This window comes from Leptosomus discolor, chromosome 1 (genome assembly GCF_034619465.1).
Source record: "Leptosomus discolor isolate bLepDis1 chromosome 1, bLepDis1.hap2, whole genome shotgun sequence".
Classification (NCBI taxonomy): domain Eukaryota; kingdom Metazoa; phylum Chordata; class Aves; order Leptosomiformes; family Leptosomidae; genus Leptosomus; species Leptosomus discolor.
In genome coordinates this window covers 191,517,999-191,536,957 of record NC_141391.1, presented here as the reverse complement: position 1 = coordinate 191,536,957, position 18,959 = coordinate 191,517,999, and the positions used below count along the sequence as shown (strand labels likewise).

Sequence of the window (18,959 nt, the reverse complement as noted above, 5' to 3'; positions counted from 1 at the left end):
CTGTCATTAGAAAGAAATTTAATCACAATTCTGAAATTTAACATAGTGCCCGTACATACTCGTATGGGTGGGAGGGAGCAGGCTGAAAGTTTAGCTCGTTACGCACGGCTGTCGCTCAGCCTTCCCCATGTAACCGTCCCCACCACAGACCTTGGCTACGTCCCAGCGCGTGTGCACACACGTAGGTAACGGGGCTGCCTGCTCGTAGTTAGGTGCCATTTTAAGAGCGGGTTAACGATGGCAGAAATCAAAGAGAGAAAACCTGATTTTTACCGTGGATTGACATGGAAGCTCCAGCCATAGATCTAGAGGGAAACTCCACACCCAACGCCCCGCAGCACAGCTGAGCCAGCGGGGGAGCCCCGTTACGCCCCCCCCAGGCCTACAACCGTCACTCCCACTAGTTTCTCCTACCCGACGCCGTCCCGCCGGCGCCAGCACGGACCAGGCCGCCCCTCCGCCTCCCGACCTGCAGCCGCCCTGCCCACGGGCGGGTGCTGCGGGGAGGGCGGCTGCCGGCGCCCTCAGGACCCTCCCGCCCCCTCCCGCCGCTCCCGGGGCACGGCCGGGGCGGGGCGCACCCCGCACGCGCCGGGCCCTCGCAACCCCCCGCGAGAGCCCCGCGCGCGGGAAGCGGGGCGGCCGCGGTGGGCCACGTGACCTGGCGGCGGCGAAGCGCGCGGCGCCATGTCCGCCGCACGGTGGGGGTCTCGCTGCGTGGCGGCGGGCGACGAGGACTGCGACAGCGACGAGGATGCCTGGGATATCGGCGTCGTGCGGCGTGAGCCGCAGGTGGGGCTGAGCCTCCCCGCTCCCGGCGCCGTCGAGCTGGGGCCTGCGGCCCGGAGGGGCGGGGCGAGGCGGTGCGAGGGAAGTGGTGTGGGCCTGGAGCCCCGGTGAGGGGAGCGGGACTCGGCGGGGCTTTCTCTGCGGTTGGTTATTAGAGCGAAGGGTGGTGTACCCTCAATCCAGGAGAAAATAAAACCTAAATTTGGGGGGGTTTGTCTTCTTACATAAAACCTTAATGTTTATTTAAAATGCTTTTCTCCCCCTTAGTAACAGGCCCTAGTCCCTATTTCAACACGAGAATAAGTTTGGAAGTGACCCGAGGCCTGTAAAGCTGTTTTATATGTTAAATCTATGTTTCTTGCAAATGTGAAGATCTAAGTGGTTTTATTGCATGTAGTAGGTGTGAGGTCTCTCAGGGGTTTTCTGCGAGGCTTTTTAGCTGTTCATTTGGTTCGTGGCTGCAATTGGAAAATGGAAATCACTGAGTACCTGCTAAAGGTTATAGTCAGTTTTTCAGGGGCCTTGATCTTTAAATTGAGGTTTCTATCCAAAGATTAGTTATTTAGAAATTGTTGGCCGAGTAGATCAAAATTAGGGCTAAATTATTACATTGACTGTTTCTCACCTTTGGTTTTCTAGACACTAAACGCTCATTAAAAGCTTTACAAAAGTTGTTGGAAAGGGAGGCTACAGTGTGCTGGGGTAAATTGTATAATTCTGAGTTCTCATGTTACGGCTTCAAAATTTACCATGGAATATGACTTCTTTCTATACCCACTTACATCTGCAAAGAAACTAGTGAATAGTTCTCCACTTGCTGGTTTATGTAAGTTTTTTGTATAATCTTGATAATGCCAGCAGCAATCTTCAGCTGCCTCTGAAGCTTTAATAGAGAACAAACGTGTGATGCTTTTAAAAGGAACTTGAATCAGTCCTTACAGAGATCATTAGTGCTTTTATACTAAAATCAAGCTGTAGTTTTTACTTTTAAATGCTTACTAGCTTTCAACTTTTCTTTGCTTATCTAGCAGTTGGATGAAATGTTGGAGGCAGACAAGAGTGAAGCATTAAAGAAGGCTGTGTTTCGTGGTGATGTGTCATTAATTGAAGACCTCTTAAACTCTGGTGAGGACAGTTATGAAGTTAAATATTCTTAATTAAATATGGCAAGAATTCTAAAGCTTTGAAGTTTCTCATTTCAAAATAATGTGTTGAGTGCATGTAGGAGTATCTGAATGTTTCCAATACAGTTTATAAACTCTTATTTTAAAAATGAGATTACTTTTTCAGTGATTCAGCATGCAGTATTCCACTAAATTCCTTCTAATTTATATTTCTTTCAGGAGCCCTGAAAATTGAGAAAGCTATAATGTGTAAACTGTCAAATAAGGTGTTTCTTTGTTTTCAGATGCATCTTTAATGTGAAAATATCGATTACAAACACTGAATTTGAGGTGGTTTAAATTGAGGGTGAGAATTCACTGTGTGGTCTCTGGTGTTGGAAGGTTGCGGGGGGTCAGGAAGGAATGGCTGGCGCTTTTTTTTTGTTTTAATGCTCCCCCAGTTTGGAAATTCCCCCTGCCCCCGCCTGACTCTCAGCACTGTTAAGTTACTGGTATGTGCCCTGTGTAATACTGCTGTCCTGGCAACACCAGCTGGACAAAGATTTTGTGATTCTGGAAGCTCTAATAGGGTTTACATGGCATTTGTCACTAAAAAGTAGTTTTTCTTAGCACTAAAAGCCTTTCTCCCTGTTCTGTTACTCAGTATTTGTCTGTAATGTGTTCCTGCTATTCAGTGGTTGGAGGATTGGATCACTTATTGAAGCATCCAGGGCAATGAAAAACTGCATAGCTGAGGTGACCTGCCTAGCGATAATTGTAAGGAAGTTCTGCTTCAGCAAGCAAGCAGAATATAGTAGCCAAGAGCTTGTTCTCTGAGGAAAATCTGTCTTATGGCTGGAAGAAAGTAGTTTCCTGGTTAGCAATGGGTTTTTCTGAGTTTTAAAACAATGACTTTACTTGGCCTTTTAGAAGAAGACTGTTTCTCAACACAGTGGAGGAATGGTTTTCTTTTTAAAGTAAATAAAAACTATTGCACAAGCTGAAACGCAGAGGTGTAATACTGAGTGAAATACATCTGTCTTGCTTTGAGAAAATATGTTCTTATTTATAGGTAGAGTTTTTGGTGATGTCTGTGCGTCAGATTACTTAATTGTTTTGGTACAGCCATCCATTTTTAATTGCTTGTATTTCAGTCAGACAGCAATAGTTCACTTTCTGCATTGATGCCTGCTACATAATGAGCAGTTCTGTGCTCTTGGGAGGTATCTTGTATCTTGATAGGTATCTGTAAAAGCGCACGGTCAGGCCAAAGATTCCTGTAGTCTAGCTTCATGTCTCCTATAAATGCACAAGGCAGTATCACAAGAGAACCTGTCATTTCCTGGAAATATGATTAACAGTAAATTTTGACCATCCAGTGCTGTCCTGCAGAGCAGAAGAACACCGTGCCTCTCTAACAGGGAGGCCTTTCTCAAGAAAGGTAACATTGTCCTTCAGAGGTTCGGTGCTCAGTGAGATTAAATCTTTGCTTCCAAAGTTTCCTTTAGTATATGTTCAGTAGAGCTTGTAGGAGGCTTGCTACCAGTACTCGACCAAGCTCAGGGTTTGTGTTGGAAGTGGATTTCCTAGCAACAGTTGGGGCCATTCTTTCAGATAGAGCAAGAACACGTTGTCTTCTGGCTTGCTTAGCCGTTACTTTGAGAATGTTTGGTGCTGAGGCAGTTTTACAGAGCTGCTTCGGGAAGTGGATAATCACGATGTCTTTTCTTACCTCTCGTATAAAATGATGACATTTTAAGAACAAGTTTCTGAAGTACCTGTCACAAAAAGTAGTGCAAACAAGTGGCGGGTTCAAAGATCACATGGGCATTTTGGTCTGCTTTGGGAGGAAAATATCTAATGCCGTAAAACTCTCATGTTCGTTTTCCTCAAGTGGAATTAAAAGTTATGACCTCATGACAGTTCAGGCTGATCAAAGCTACAGCTACAGTCAAATCCTCTTACCTGTTTTCATTCAGCAGTCTGGTCCACTCCTGGCTTTGCATGAGTGCTGGATCTCATCTGATCTTTTTTGAACCAGTTCAGGGAATTAAAGTAGTAGTAAACTATGGGAGTGGGGGGGGGTGTATGTGAATAATTTTTCAACTGGTTTAAGACTCTGAATCCCAAGTCAGATGAGAACCATAGCTGGCCCGGTAGTGGGAGACATCAGTAGCTCTGATGTAACTCAGCTTTAAGGTATTGTGGAACCACAGGACAAAGTGCTGATAGACTTGAAAGAGATCAGTATTTCTATCAGAAGTCTTCTAGAATCAAGTATTTTAGAACTTTTCCCTCAGATAAATTGAGTCTGAATGTGAATGGGTTCTAATACTAAGAGCTGTTCTTAAACTAAATGGAAGTCTTTTAAGACCTCATTTTTTCGGTGTCAAACACGGAATTATTTAGCATAAAAAGCTGTATGTAGAGGTAGGTTGTGGTTCGTCAGGCATTACCTTGTTAACATTTTGGAATCTGAGGTTACATTTTTCTGTAGAAAAACAGCCTTTCTACCATAACTATTATTAGCCACAGTCAACAAAATATCTGAAAGACACACCAGAGAAATTGTAGTAATCACAGAAAGAACATAATTCTTCCCTTGCTGTTCTTTTGCTTCACTGTTATTCACATGCTTCACAGAGTTTCTCCCCTTGTAGAACTTGGCTGTGGGCTTCAATTGAATGTTTTGTACACTGCAGACAAACTGGTGTGTTGTGACATTGAGGCCTGCAGCTAGTATGTATGCATTACTAAGAAGATTTGACCATAGCTTCTATAGCTTGCAGGTGTTAAAAGTGTTAGTGCTTCAACACCTGGCTTTCGTTGAATGTTAGCTTTTTACTGATTGCTTCTACAACTCCGGTGATCTTAAAAGAGCTGAAGAATCAGTCTAAGAGCAGTGACCTGTTACTCCCTCGGCTTCAGTGACTTTATGCTGCTACACTGAGCACATCTTTGACAATCTACCAAGGCAGGGAAAGTAAATGCACATTTTGAGTGAAAAGGTATGCGTGTAGCTCAAGTGCCACAAATTTCATAGGAGAGTTTTGGGTTTTTTCAGAGCTGTCTCTTCCAAAGAAGTATTTTTGATTATCCATAATCACTGTTGGGTGGAACTGCCTGATGGAAGCTGTCCTAGAGGAAGTAATATTTGAGGAAGGATTAAAGGAAAGATGATTCCTCTTACTGCTAAAATGTGTAGAGTTTTTTATTTGAGAGTTGTCAGATGAGTATCTCGGTCTGGTACTTGGTTCTTGGTGAATTTGGGAGGGCTGTCTGGCAAGCTTAGTTCTAGCCACAAAGGAAGATGTGGCTATTCTAAAGAGTAACAAACCAATCTAGTGATTGTGACTGAATCTTGCATAATCATCTAGTTGTTCTTTCTATCGAGAGAGTATTTTGTTAGTACCAAATGCAAAACTGGTATCTGTTGGTTAACTGCCTTGCACAGCAGAGAATAAAAGGAGCTGAGAAGCAGGAAAAACCTAGCCAGTGTGATCTTAATTGTCTGACAAGCAATTTGCTCCCACAGCAGTCCACTTGGCTTGGCAAGAATTAAAATTTTTCAGTTTGGTTGAAGAAAGCTATTACATTTAAATGGAGAAGACAGAGATTCTGTGCACGTCTCTGAAATTATTTTTGCAGCTAAATTTATTACTTACATTTTAAAAAAATGTAGTCTTTCTGTGGTACTTAACTTCTCGGATTGAGATCTGAGCTTCCCTGGTGTCAGTTCTAAAAGTTATTTCCTGGTGTTCTAAATAAAAGTGCATTAAGGAATTGGAAATGGTGTAAGAGACTTCTCTCCCTAGGACTAAACACAAACAGTGTGTAACCTCTGTAAAGGTACATACTGAGAGTAAGGTTTATAAAATGCATGTTTATTGTGGTGCAGTTTTATGATTTTAGTATCCTAATTTTGACAGGTATAGACATAGAATCTAGCTTTCAGTTTGGATGGACTCCCCTGATGTGTGCTGCCAGTGTGGCTGACTTTGCAGTAGTGCGTCTTCTTCTGGACAGAGGTGCTAATGCATGCTTTGAAATAGGTAAGATATGAATGAAAAATACTGGCCAGTAATGCTCAGTACCAGCCATTGTCTTATCCTTATTCTCTTTTTGCATATATAGGGAAAAAGTAAAAGTTCACAGTGGAACTGGGACCTAGTCTAGCTTTCACAGTTTTGAAGTAAAAGTAGTAGTTTTAGAGTAAAAAAATATGTTCTTGGAACTGATCTGGAATCAGTTGATGGGTTTACTTGTTCTTTCTTTCTTGTTCTGTCTTACCACCACCACCACCTCCCAGTCTCCAAGTACTTTTTTTAAAAGAGTGCTTGGAAATACTTGTTCAAGAATTCTAGGGTAAAGTTGCACAGTTAAAACTTCCTTTTTTGGTCCTGTTACAAAGCATGTATGTTCAGAAAACAGCTAGAATCCCAAACAACAGGAATAGTTTTCCAGTTCGTGGGAAACTAATGTGGATTTCTCTAAAACTAGAGCACGATTTTTCTATTAAGTGAAAACTGTTCTTCAGTGTGTTGCTAGATCACCTTTTTCTGCAAGAGTTCCGTGGAGCTTCTAAGTAATACCAGTTCCTCTGTTAATTTTTATAGCTTAATAATAGCTTTTTCCTACTTAAACTGGTTATTTCCCTTGTCTTTCATTGTGTTGGAAGATTTATGGAAGTTCAAGAAAAAACATTGCAGTACAGAAGAAACTGATGCGACAATACTGCCAAGTACATAAAAGCAGTGCTCATATTTTCTGGTAAATTGCCGATACCTGTAACAGTAGTAGACTGAAATGCAGATGGTACAAGTCTGTCTCTGAAAATTGTCTTGAACTTCTTAACAGCTGATCAGAGTAAGAGATTAGAGTAGATTGCCTGCACCAAAAGCAATCATGCCTTTGAATTACTGTCCTTGTAGCCAGCTTCAGAGAACTTCCACGTGACTGCCTACAACTGTGGCTGCCTACAACTCATAGCTGTTCCTTGTTTATGGCTGTAGAGAGCTGTAAACGGGACAGAAACTGCTATGGGCAGCAGTTTCAGCTGGCTGGTTAACTGACATGCACGGCGCTTTTTCAGTGTGTGACCAGCTGTTTGCCCTAAGTGGCACCTTTCTAGGATCAGGTATCTTGGCTTGTTTCCCAGTTAGCCGATGTGGGGAAACAGTAGCTAGGGCCTACACGCAGCAGAGTACTGTCCAGCCAGGAACAGCCTTGCAAGTCATTGGTTTAGGTCAGGCCACATGTGTTCAATAAAGCTGTGCCATCCTAAAGTGGCACTAAATGTCACTGGTCCTGCTGCTTTTTTTCTACATCAGTAGACAATCACATAAATGATCCTACTCTAATTATCCTATAACGCTTATAATACTAATAATACCTATACTTAATCACCTTTTTTCACATTTCAGTCATTCTTTGTAAGTGGTTACTTAATTTTGCCCTTTTTGGTAGTCATACAGAGCAAGGACTGATGTAGCATTGACTGTGTGATGGGATCAGAATGCAGCATCCTTGGGGACTGAATTCACTGGCTCTTCTGGGTTTTTCAGCTAGGCTGAACATGAACTAATAATTTTTTGCAGGATTTACCGTTTTTTCTGTGCAAAAGAGAAACCTGAGAATTCTAATGTGTTTCTTCCCCTTCTTCTCTTGCTCACATGTATGAGCTTTAGGTAGGCTAATAGCAGTGAATTTCCCACTCTTCATCACTACTGGAAATACTGAATACAAATATAACTACAGGTTCCTCCTAAATGTCGTTCCCAAATTAACAGTGCTTATTGCTACCTTTGTTCAAGGTCCTGCCATCTTTTCATTCATATTGTTATTGATAATCAGGTTAAACATTTTGAGTAAAAATCTGTCAAGCAATTTATTAATATCAAGTAATTTACTGAAATGTTAATTGCTTACTGTTCAGGAGTGATTCTCTGAAACTTAATCTTTCATTTAACATGGTGATTTATGTGTGTCAACTTCTACATGAGGTAGCTGAAAATTAAAAGATGGTATATTAAAAAAATAGATGAATTTAAATACCGAACTGAGATCTTTGGTTGGAGGGATGAGGGACAAGAAGTGGTGAGAAATAAAGTAGAGCAGAGGAGGGTAAAGTACATAACAAATATCTCATGTTTAGATATAATAAAATCTGCCTCAGTTGAAGAATAAAGAAATTAATATATACATGGTCTTAAAATTTCTACAAGAAAGTTCGAAAATAAGTTGTAACACTTCATGGTATGGCCTGATGTAGGTGCAGCTAAAACTATACCTGCTAGAACAAATTGTTAAAGACATGTTTGAACTTGTGAACAATTTTGTGCAGTAAGTGAAACAGGCAATTGTTCAAAGGGCAGTCTTCTAATTGATTCTAGGGCCAATTAACTTGCTAAGGTCTTTGGGGTGTGATGCTTCCCACATGTCTGTAGGAGAGCCATGGAAAGGAGATCTCCCCTCTTGTGTGGGCAGACAGCAGTGGTGTACAACTCTGATTTGTGAGCAAAGGTGGCATGTACCACCCAGCTGGCTTCAGAGCTGGAGCAAATATGCTAATTCCCCCTGATGAATCTTTATGGGCTGTTCTTTAAATCCACATCTAAAACCATACTTTTAGTCCTCCTCCTGCCACTACTGCACCACAGTGGTCTACTTTAGTAAACTTAACTTCCTTCTCCTTGAGTTCTATAATAAAGCCTTGTTACTTCAACTGTCCTTTGGATGGGCTTCTCTTCTCCCTAAAATTGATGTTACTGTAAGCTGTTTCTTCCCTTGACAGTATTTTGGGGAGAGGTGGGGAGGAACAGGGAGTGAACCTACTGGTGTGGAACAAGATTTGAGAAACAAGCATCTATAGCTAAGCTTCTACTGGGTTTTTTGGGTACCTAAGAAGTGTTCTAAACTTCAGTAGGTGGATGCTTTACTACTGCCATACACTCATGGTTCTGAGTATCTTCTCTTCTGTGATGCCTTTGTCTTACCTAGTAATTCTAATGACTTTTCACTGGAAGGAAAACAAGTTTCTTACCCTTTTCTAAATATTTTAGAGTATCAAAACCTAATTAACAACTCTAGCAAATGTAAAGGCTTTTAAAGGAATTTCTGGATTAGCATGATGTTTGCATTTATGTATGTAATTCTCTAATCGCAATTTTCAAAACAGATAAGTACAACGTGCTGATGGCAGCATGTACTGCGCATGCTTCAGAGGAAAACATCTTGAAGACTGTAGAACTGCTGCTATCGAGGAATGCTGACCCTAACCTTACTTGCAGGTACCAAAAAAACACGTCTGTGAATACAGCGTTAAATTTAATGTTAATATACAGAGACCTCTTCATAGTCATAGCTGTTGTTGGTTGAGATGTGTACTTCATTAGCTTTTTGTAACTTCGCTGCTGTCTGTATAAGGAAAGATTAGTGTCCAGACATTTCTTTCTCCTAGTACAGTCATTCATCTCAGTAAATAAGATTATGATCATTGTATAAAATTTAAATGTGTTCCTCAGCTGAATGAGATGTAAATTTAAGATAAAAACTAATCTTACTAGTTCGATTGACTGCAGTATAAGGGCAAGAAGTATGTCCTCTGCCTTTCCCAAATCGTATTGCCCCTTCTGTATAAGGATGTAAGTTAAATCAGTTAATTCTCTATTTAAATTCATGTCCTCCTTTTGAGCTTTTTGTGGGTATCTAGCTGTATTCCTTTCACAGACAGCCTCCTATGGAAAAAGAAAACTTCTCTGTAAATAAAATACATTTATTCCAGTGCAATCTGGAATAATCCAGATTAAAAGGAGATTTAATCTCCCTTTTAAAACAAGTAACAGCTTGTTTCTTGGATTACCACGTTGTGTCTCAGCAGTCTGAAGCAGTGCACTGTGAGATGTCTGTAGCTGCACAGTCTGATGCAGTGTTTCGTTTTACATCAAAAAGAAGGAAATTCTGGGCTGGCCCAGGATAAACTGTCATCCTTCTGCTGGAAAAAAAAAAAAAAAAAAAAAAAGATACTGTTTGGGTGAAATTGAAACTTTTTCAACTGACTGGAATTCGTTTTTTATACCACAGCTCTTCCACCACATTACCTGAGATATGTGGACTGTGTATCCCTCTTAGAATATAATTGGCGGCCTGTTGGTTCTCATTAGTAGAACTCAATTGCTCTGAGCCCTGAACCTCACTGTGAGCGTAGTACTGATAGACAATGACGAAACATAGTTATGCTGAAGTGCCACTGATGGCTGGTATCAAATGTCAGTGCCATTCATTTATTCTTTTCAGAGAGGCTAGAAGTTGTTTATGAAAGAAGAGAAAGCTACAGACTCTGAAATAGTTTTGAATTGTTGCTGTCAGATAGCTGGGTGTTAAAATAAACATCCTGATTCAAAAAATGGGGGATGTCTTTGCGTTATTAGGCTTTGTTCTGGGTGTTTGAAAGTGTAAGCCAGAGTGCAAAGCTGCAGGTTGACATTTGGAAAGGCTTTTGGCTAAGCTTTGAACAAAGAAGTTTGGATTCTGACACAAGAGATGGGGATTTTGGGGGCAAAATTTTGTTTATAAACTGAAGAGTATGTTATGCATAGTTGGTCTTTATATACAAGTACTTATTTGGCATCTCTCTGTTTCCTAAGACCTTGTGCTAACATAGGAGTTCCACAGGTGTACATCAGATACAGTGTCCAGTTGTGGTTTTTTTCACTTTTGCAGTAGACTTTCTCAAATGAAAAGGTAAATTAAGTGACAATCAGAAATGTCATATTTGTACTAAACAAAAGTAGGAGTTAGATCACAAGGTCTGGATTTTTCAAGTCTTCACGCTGCCTTTATTCCTTCCCAGTAATTTTCATCTGTGCATAGCACTCCATCGTTAGAACTGCTCAGGCAGCAGCTGCTGCTTCTCCTGGGCTCCTTCCACTGTCTTCTGAAACAGGGGGATGAAACTCATCAAACCAGCTTCTGTGAAGATAGGGGATCAAAGCAGACAAACAGGCCCTCTGTGGCACTGCAGTCCCACTTCACGTTTTGTTAGAGCAAGCAGGATGTTGTGTAGGAGGGCATCAGAACTGTCCGTGAGTTGAGATTATTGTGAGAGTACTTGCTGTGTGACCAGTTTACCACAGGTGTAAGAACTAAGGTTCACATTATTTGACTATCTCAGCACTTAAGAACTGGAACGATTTGAGGAAGCTTCTCTTTTGTCCACCAACAACTGGAATGTGTGTGAATGCGAAGCAGAATACTTAACTTTTGCATAAGGTGGAGATTAGTATTTGTCCTTTCTCTCTTGCACTGTCAGAGCAGCCAGTAGGCTTTTTTTATTTCATGTTATCTAAAGGTGATAGACAGAAACTTACAGTTGTTTTGTCTAATTCACGAAGTGTGCATGGAGCACGGAAGACTAGTGAGAAATAAACTTATTTTTGAAATAAGAAGGAAGGTGCATTTAGGAGCGTGTAGGTGAATGGTTTCTGTGCAATAGGATAGAGTACTGAGAAGAAAGTATTCAGCAGAGTAACTTCCATAGTGGTTTTTTTAAAAAAAAAAATTAAAAAAAACCCACCCTGTTTTTAAAAAACCTCTCTTAGCCTGCAGTCCTTTCTTAAAGGTACACTGGTTTTATTAATGTTAAGCTGTGATTTTGTTTTAGGCAGAAGGAAAAGGCAAGACCAACTGATAACTAAAACACTGCTGCTAGGATTACATGTCATAGGTTGTTTAGTAAATAGGGATTTTAATGATTACATCCTCCCAAGTTCTTGCTTACATGAAGTAGAGTAAAAGAAACCTAATGGCTTTGCTGGTAAGGAGAGTGTTCTAAGTTGATGTTTCATGCTAATAGCTCTTTATTAGAAGAAGGTACAAATAGGTGAATGACTGAATCCTTCTTTATTTTGACATAAGCTCTTTGTCTGTTGTTCCATGTGGGATATATGGAGGATTGATTTTATTTGTGTGGCTTTTTTTTCCTCGCTCTTAAAATTTCTGGCACAATTGAGTCCTGGTCAATGACCAAGCCTGTCTTCAGTGTTTCTGCCCTAAAATGGTTATGAATTTTGTGTATGTTTAAGGAAAAGTCTTCAGAAAGTCTTTAATTTTTTTTTTCTTTTTTTAGGATAATACAAGAACTAGACCTTTGTCATTTGTACAAATTAAAAATTGAGCTTGACGCACACTGTCATGTATGTGAGTGCATATACATGAAAATTAAAACTACTCGGGTCTGGTATTAAGTTGTCTGTGTATGTTCACTTATGCTTACATTCAGAGCAGTTTTGAGGAGTATCAAAAAATGTTTTCATGATGAAGGTTTTGGTCTATTTTGCCCTCTTAAGAAGATGATAAATGGAAGGGGGAAATTTTCTTTGCGGTATTGCCCAGTTCACGACGTAGGTCTCTTTTCAGGTTGCATAGTCACAACAAAGCAATTGTGTAACACCTTAGTTTTAACGAGATATTTATTGCTAATGATAAAATAGTCATTCTACGCTGCCACATAGTAATTTCACAGACCTTGACATTATCATTGTGTGATAGTTAACCATGACAAATGACAAATAGTACATTTCAGTAAAGGTAAAAAGCCTGGGAAAAGTTAATGCTCTACAGTGCGGTTTTTGGCTGGGGCAAGAAAATGAGGGAATTTGATACTGATTGAGTCAAGGTCTTTATTCAACCTCAGAGCAAAAAATAGCTTGTGATGTTACGCTCTGTTATTCTTCGTGCCTTTCAGAGAATTTTTTATTCTAGCACAATGAACTCGGGACAGAAAGACTTAGTTTATTATGTTGGTCAAACATCAGGACAGAGGGAATAAATATTAAAAAAATCACATGCAAAATTACATTTATCAAAGTCTGTGTTTGTCTGGGCTATGTTGATATATGTCTTCCCTCCTCTTATCTGAGTTAGGGAGAAGTCAAAAGCATGGTAAATGTGTGAGTTTGGAAGAGTGGCTTTTGAACAGAAATGTGAGTCTTGTTCATCAGATCTTTTGGTAGGGGGAAGGAGTCTAGACTCCGAAATAGATGATGGTACTTTTCCCAGGTAGTATTGACTGTACGGTGGTACCGGCAGGCTTGCAACTGTGGACCACAGTTCCTGGGCAGAGGGATAAAATACTCGGGGGCAGTAGCAACATTAGATGCTATTTTTAACAGAGACATTCTGACAATGTACTGTGGCATCTTGGAATGTCACAGAAAACAGAAACAAAACCTGCACTGAAATCCATTAGCATTATATCAGTAACATTCTATCCCAAGTATATTAAAAGTCCTGTGATTGACACTAGCTTACCTGATCGTGGGTCATTTGCATAGAATTGGTTTTCTTTTTTTACATGACTGAGAATTGCCCTTTAATTAGAAAGGTGGAGTAGATTTCACACATGTTCTGAATTTCTTGACTGCAGACTTTGCCCCCACTTTGAAAGTAAAGTTGAAAACAGTCTGAGAAGTTTCTGATGATGCAGATAACTCGTTTGTTTTTCTACTTTATGTCAAAGTGTGCATGTTTGTAGCTAAACCAGCTTGTAGAAATTTGATGGAGTAAGGATGTAGGAGGACAGGGCAGGATAACTAAGAATGTCATAGCACAAAGTTCTGCCATCCCCATTGTAATTTTTATGCTAATCACATTTTATAATCACATCCTTTGTGTTTTTCAGTCATATGAAGATAACTGTGTAGCTGTTGACCTTCCCACCTCTGTGTGCTGTAGAACTTAGAGATGCCTTTTTTAATTCTGAAACAATCATGTAAATAGAGTTCAGAAGCAGAAAGGTACAAGAACTGGCAGTCTGAAATGAAGCCTACAACTAGGAAACCCGAAACTAAGCTGTCACCTTTTCTAGCCCAACCTTCTTAGAGCTGTATGTTCAATTCTTCTAGCAAGCTCTGCTTCAAGAAGGTAGAGGACTCTCCTATCTTGCTCCAGCAGATAGTGCCTGGGAAAAGTATCTTGTAGCTCACAGTACACTAAAGTGTGTTCTTCCAATACTTGTTGTATAGGGTTTCCCACCTCATCACTTAAAACCTCAATATGCCGAATAATGGGCAAATAGCTTTCCTTCTGGTGCTGTGGACACACTGGTACTGCTTAATTTCTCAGCTCCAGGCTTAATGTACAGCACTGGGATGGTGAAACTGGCTCCAAAACCTTCTGAAGATGCTTCCTGGTTATCCGAAACAGTGTTTGATTTGCAGATCAAGAGACTAAAATAGAAGTGTCTTGTAGCATCATTTCCTTGCTTTGGGATTTCAATAAGAAAAGATTGGGACTAAAACTCATGAAGTTAATTGCTTTCTACCTGCTGTATTTTTTTCCTAATGTTTTGATACACTGGTCTAGTTAATAAACATATATCCAGTTGTGAAACTTTACATACAACTTATATGTCTCAAGATCACCAGCCTGAAATACTGAATTTTCTACAGATATCTCCTTGATGGAAGGAAATCTGTGTCTAGATGGAAGACACCTCTTCTTCTCCCCCCTCTTCTGAAATTTTCCAGGAAGGTGAACTTTGTCTTGCTTGAGAGCATAATCGCAAACATAAGAACATGTGCTTGTCGGGTGTAGTGAATCTGCACCACAGATTCAGCTTAGTGGTAACAGACAGGTACTCAGGACATTTTTCAGTGAGGTAGCTAGCTACCACTGTATCGCCTGGTTTTATTGTGGGTCTTGGTTATCCAGCGTAGGAGGCTCCAAGAGGGAGCTTTTAGGGCTGTTCCACTCAGTTTGCTGTCCTGTGATGTTTTGCCCCATTTTTTTTGGCAGGATGACGATGAAGTGAGCCTGTAAGAATCTGGTAGTGTCTTTGTGTAGATGTCACATATAAAGTTTTGGATGGCCCTAAAAACTGAAAAGCCTTCTAGTTTTGTCTTTTTTGCCAGCCTTGACATAAAAGCAGGGACACCTAAAGATAAAAATAAGCAAACAAAAGAGAGCATGAGACCAGTGAAGAATTCCTTACTTTTTATTTAGGTGCTGCATAGCTTGAAGCAAATATAGTTGGAACAGACATCATGCTTAATTAAGAAATTGCTTATATGCCTTTTAAGACTTGCTTTATTTACTGACTATGACTTCAGTATCATGTCCAATATGGGCAAATGTCGTGTGGCAGATTGTGCTGTACAAAAAGACTTCATGGGTGTTTGGACGAGAAGGTCATCTGCAAGCCAGATTGCTGAAAAGCAAATGTCTCCATGGTTCCTCAAAATGATGAAAGGATTCTTCAGATCTTCTAGCCAGATGGTTATCACTACACCTTCTGTCTACCTTTTTGGATTGCAACAAGATGTACCAATACATTTAATATCTCTTCAACTCTAGCAAGTAACAGTGGATTTGGTATTCTGAAGCTTGCTGTTGTATTTGTGGGGGTTCTTTGCAGGGTTAGGAAAACAACGTGTGTTTTCCCTAATGCTCTGGTCTCCCTCTTGTGGACGTACATGTAAATGGACTTTGCTTTCTGAGGTGGTGGCTACGCAGCATGTGTCGAAGACGTTAAACAGTACCCCCTCGTATATAGTGGTGCATAAACACACTTGCAGATTTAGGCAGCACTACATATGTTTCTATCCTGAAACAGCTTGTAGCCTTTGAAATTAAAACTCGAACATTAAAATGGAATGCTTGAAGTACTAATTGCTCATTCATGTTGGTGGGCCTTTTAAATGTCATGTTTATTGGGTTTTACTTAAAAATGGAGAAGCTTTTTCGGTGGCTTTAATGTCATTGAGTTGTTGCCTTGATTTCAGATACCACGTCTGCAGTACTGTACAGCTGTAACTGCATGATGTTCTTTGGAGAAAAAGACTGCTTTGTAGCCTCTGGACTTTTGTTCAGTGTTTTTCCTTTGAAAAGGGAGAAGTTATTGTGAGGTAGTAGCAGTGTGTAAGTTCCAAAGAAAAAAAAAAAGTTGGAAGCAGAAGAAATGAAAATATGAACAGGCATGAATGGACTGTATTTGCAGCCAGGTGTAAATACTTCAAAGGTGATAGCATGGTCAGTCAAAGGCTACCTGCCACTGAACAGAAATAAGTGTGGGAGTGCATTGGGCAAGCAAGTTTGATTTCTGTTGCTACAAATTATTAGGTTGCAATCAACTTCTGATTATTCTTTAAAATATAGGTATCTATACCTGTATATGTTTATATATAGATATCTGTATTCCCTATCTCATCAGTTCGTTTTTAAGTACACGGGCAGATTGTAGAGTCTTTTTCTCTACTTTTATAGTAATCTTCAGAGGATCACAGGGTAATTCAGGTCAGAAGGGACCTCAGGAGGTCTCGAGTCCAACTTCTTCCTTAAAGCCACCTCCACTATGACATTTGCCGTCTGGTCTCAAAACCAACCAAAGATGGAGACTACAGAACTCTGAGCTAGCAGTTCCACTGATTGACTCTACCCCATGGTAAAAATGATGCCTTCTGTTCAGTCAGAACTTCTGCTTTTGCAGTGTTGATGGACTAAATTGAATTAAGTTATAGACTGATGCAAGTCTCTTCATTTCATTACCAAGTCCCTTTCTCATATTAACTGTATGTCTTGAAGGCCTGGTTGCCTCTTGTTTTGTTTATTTCCAAGTAATTTTCTTTTTTTTCTTATAAGGCTCTTTCAGATTTTGTAATATGACTGGATTTTTTTCAGTGCACTTTTAACTGTGTTTTCATTAAGACAAAATGTCCTTTTGTCAATGAGCAATAACAAAGAAAGGTGAGCAAAGCCTTAGTTGTTACAATACTCTAGAAGGAGGCAGAATGTCTGTATTTTAAGACAGCTGGTTTGGTATACATATGCTTTTTGGGGTCCCTCTAGAGGTCGATATTGAACTTATTATTAAGAAACAATATTGGAAAGAGCCATTCTCCCCTCTGGTGTATCCTAACAAGATAGAATATTCTTTTGACAGTGGATTTTTGACACGGAGCCACACATTAAAAGCAATACATGATAGTTTTTCAGGAAAAAATATTGCATTTTAAGATACAATAAAATTTAGTTGAACATCACTAGTAAAATATTTTAGCTTAAATCTGATTACTTCATAGTGACCAGAAACTCCACATCTTTGTCCTCCTATACTGCATTTTTTTAAATTCTGCAATCTTATTCCACCAAAGAATTAAGGGTCAGGCATCTGGAAAGATAGTCTTCTAACAGAAGCTTTTGGGTAGTATTTTTCTTCTTTCACAACATTCAGAATGGCTTCATCTTACAAGTGTCTCAGTAGAAGCATAAGATCAATCGAGTGTTGTCGTCATGGCTTTGGGATATAAAAAAAAAAAAACCCAGAATAATGGCAAAGTGGTGTCTGTAAGTACTTCTTCAGGATAGTAAGAAATAGTAATACGTGTAGGAGAGAAAGCATCAACAGATACACTTCTGGGAGCAGACAACAAAAATGAGATAAAGGACAAAAATATTTTGATGTGCATTTAGTTTTAGTACTTGAAAAGGTTTTCAGCATGGTATTTGTATGTAATTCTCTGAAGACTCCTCTGCGGGGTATGAATGTTGCTAACAAGTGTGCACCCTGCGCTATTGCCCTGCGCCTGTGTGCTCCGGCAAGAGTTGTGTGACCTGCGACTCTTTTGCCTACATTGGTTTTATCAGGGAGTGAAAACTGTGATCTAACAGTTACGCTCATTCCCTTGTCCTTAAGCTAAACTGTGTGCTAAATGAGAGACGGGCTGCTGAGTCTGTAGTAGCAGCAGGAAGGATGGTCTTTAAAAACTGGTTTTGTGTATTCAGAACCAAACCAGAAATGGTTTAGTTGTTGAGCTACCATGTTTCATAGCTGGGGCATATGAAGGTTATTGGTGAGTTAATGCACTAACTGGGCATAAATGAGTTGCTGAAGCTGTATGTTCTGTTAACTTGACCCTTGTGCTGAAGCGTGAGTGTGGTGTCTTGAGCTTTCATCCTCTGCTTAGTTCTTCTCCAGAACAGAGAACCTTTACAGAATTGAGGTGCTCTACTTGATAATGCAATTGGATTTTGATATCTTGAAATAATTTTTTTCACCCGTCCCCTTTTGTTTCAGGAGACAAATGACTCCACTGATGTATGCAGCTAGAAAAGGTTATCCTCAGGTGGTTGCTCTTCTTGTCGCTTCTGGATCAGACGTAAACGCCCAAGATGAAAATGGATATTCAGTAAGTAAATTACTTTTGTGAGTTGTAATTAATGATAAGTATTTAAAAAGCAAGAACCCACAAACTTGTTTCTAAGTACAACTTTCTCAGCCATACTCATTGGTATATTCTTCTGCTTTAACACCACTTTGAGATTCTTTTGCATTAATTGTCTTTATCTCCAGATTCTGCCATGTAAGAACTTATGAAGGTTGCATTATTGATTGAACCTCTGTTCTTTTTTGCTCCGTGTGTAAACTTGGTAAAACGAGGTTGTTCTTTGCAGGCATTAATGTGGGCAGCACAGCATGGGCATAAAAGTGTAATTTTCACATTGCTTGAGCTGGGAGCTGACAAAAATCTACAGACTAAGGATGAGAAAACAGCAGCAGAGCTAGCAAAAATCAATAACCATTCAGAGGTATTTAATTTCTCTTTGAAATGCAAATTCGGTGTTTTGCCTCAAAAATCTGTTCATTATTTGTATAATTTTCTGTAGAATCATTACTTTAAATGATAACAGCTAGTTGAATACTTGTTCTATTACATCTATATAGACTGCTTTCTGTTATATCCCAGCTTTTCACAGGGCTTTAAATGCTATGTAGTAATGTTTTGGGAACCTTCCCCCCCCTCCCCTAATATTGTTGACTTCAGATTTAGAATACAGAACAAAGGATTATTCATGTTAGTAATGTTGACATGAGAAGTAGAAAAATAATGCATTGTTTTTTTCCTGTCTGCCAAAGTGTGTGAGAGAATGTGGATATCAAACTAATTTGCAGTGTACAGTATCTGATTGAATTTGGAAGTGAAAAGGCTAAAGCTAAAAAGGGGGCACGTTGGTACTGGCCATCCTCAAAATCCATCCTTAGGAGGGAATAAGGTGTAAAGTAATGCAAAT

At 39.8% G+C, this 18,959-nt stretch overlaps 1 protein-coding gene across 1 annotated transcript in view; it reads left to right on the top strand.

The window, feature by feature from the left end:
* The first annotated feature begins 687 nt into the window (after positions 1–687).
* Positions 688–18,959, top strand: part of ASZ1 (ankyrin repeat, SAM and basic leucine zipper domain containing 1) — a 37,948-nt gene continuing 19,676 nt past the window's right edge. The window contains exons 1-6 of the mRNA XM_086473110.1: positions 688–792; positions 1,818–1,914; positions 5,822–5,944; positions 9,070–9,181; positions 17,965–18,076; positions 18,342–18,476. Coding sequence (XP_086329236.1) covers positions 688–792; positions 1,818–1,914; positions 5,822–5,944; positions 9,070–9,181; positions 17,965–18,076; positions 18,342–18,476 — 684 coding nt within the window. The remainder of the gene's footprint in view (positions 793–1,817; positions 1,915–5,821; positions 5,945–9,069; positions 9,182–17,964; positions 18,077–18,341; positions 18,477–18,959) is intronic.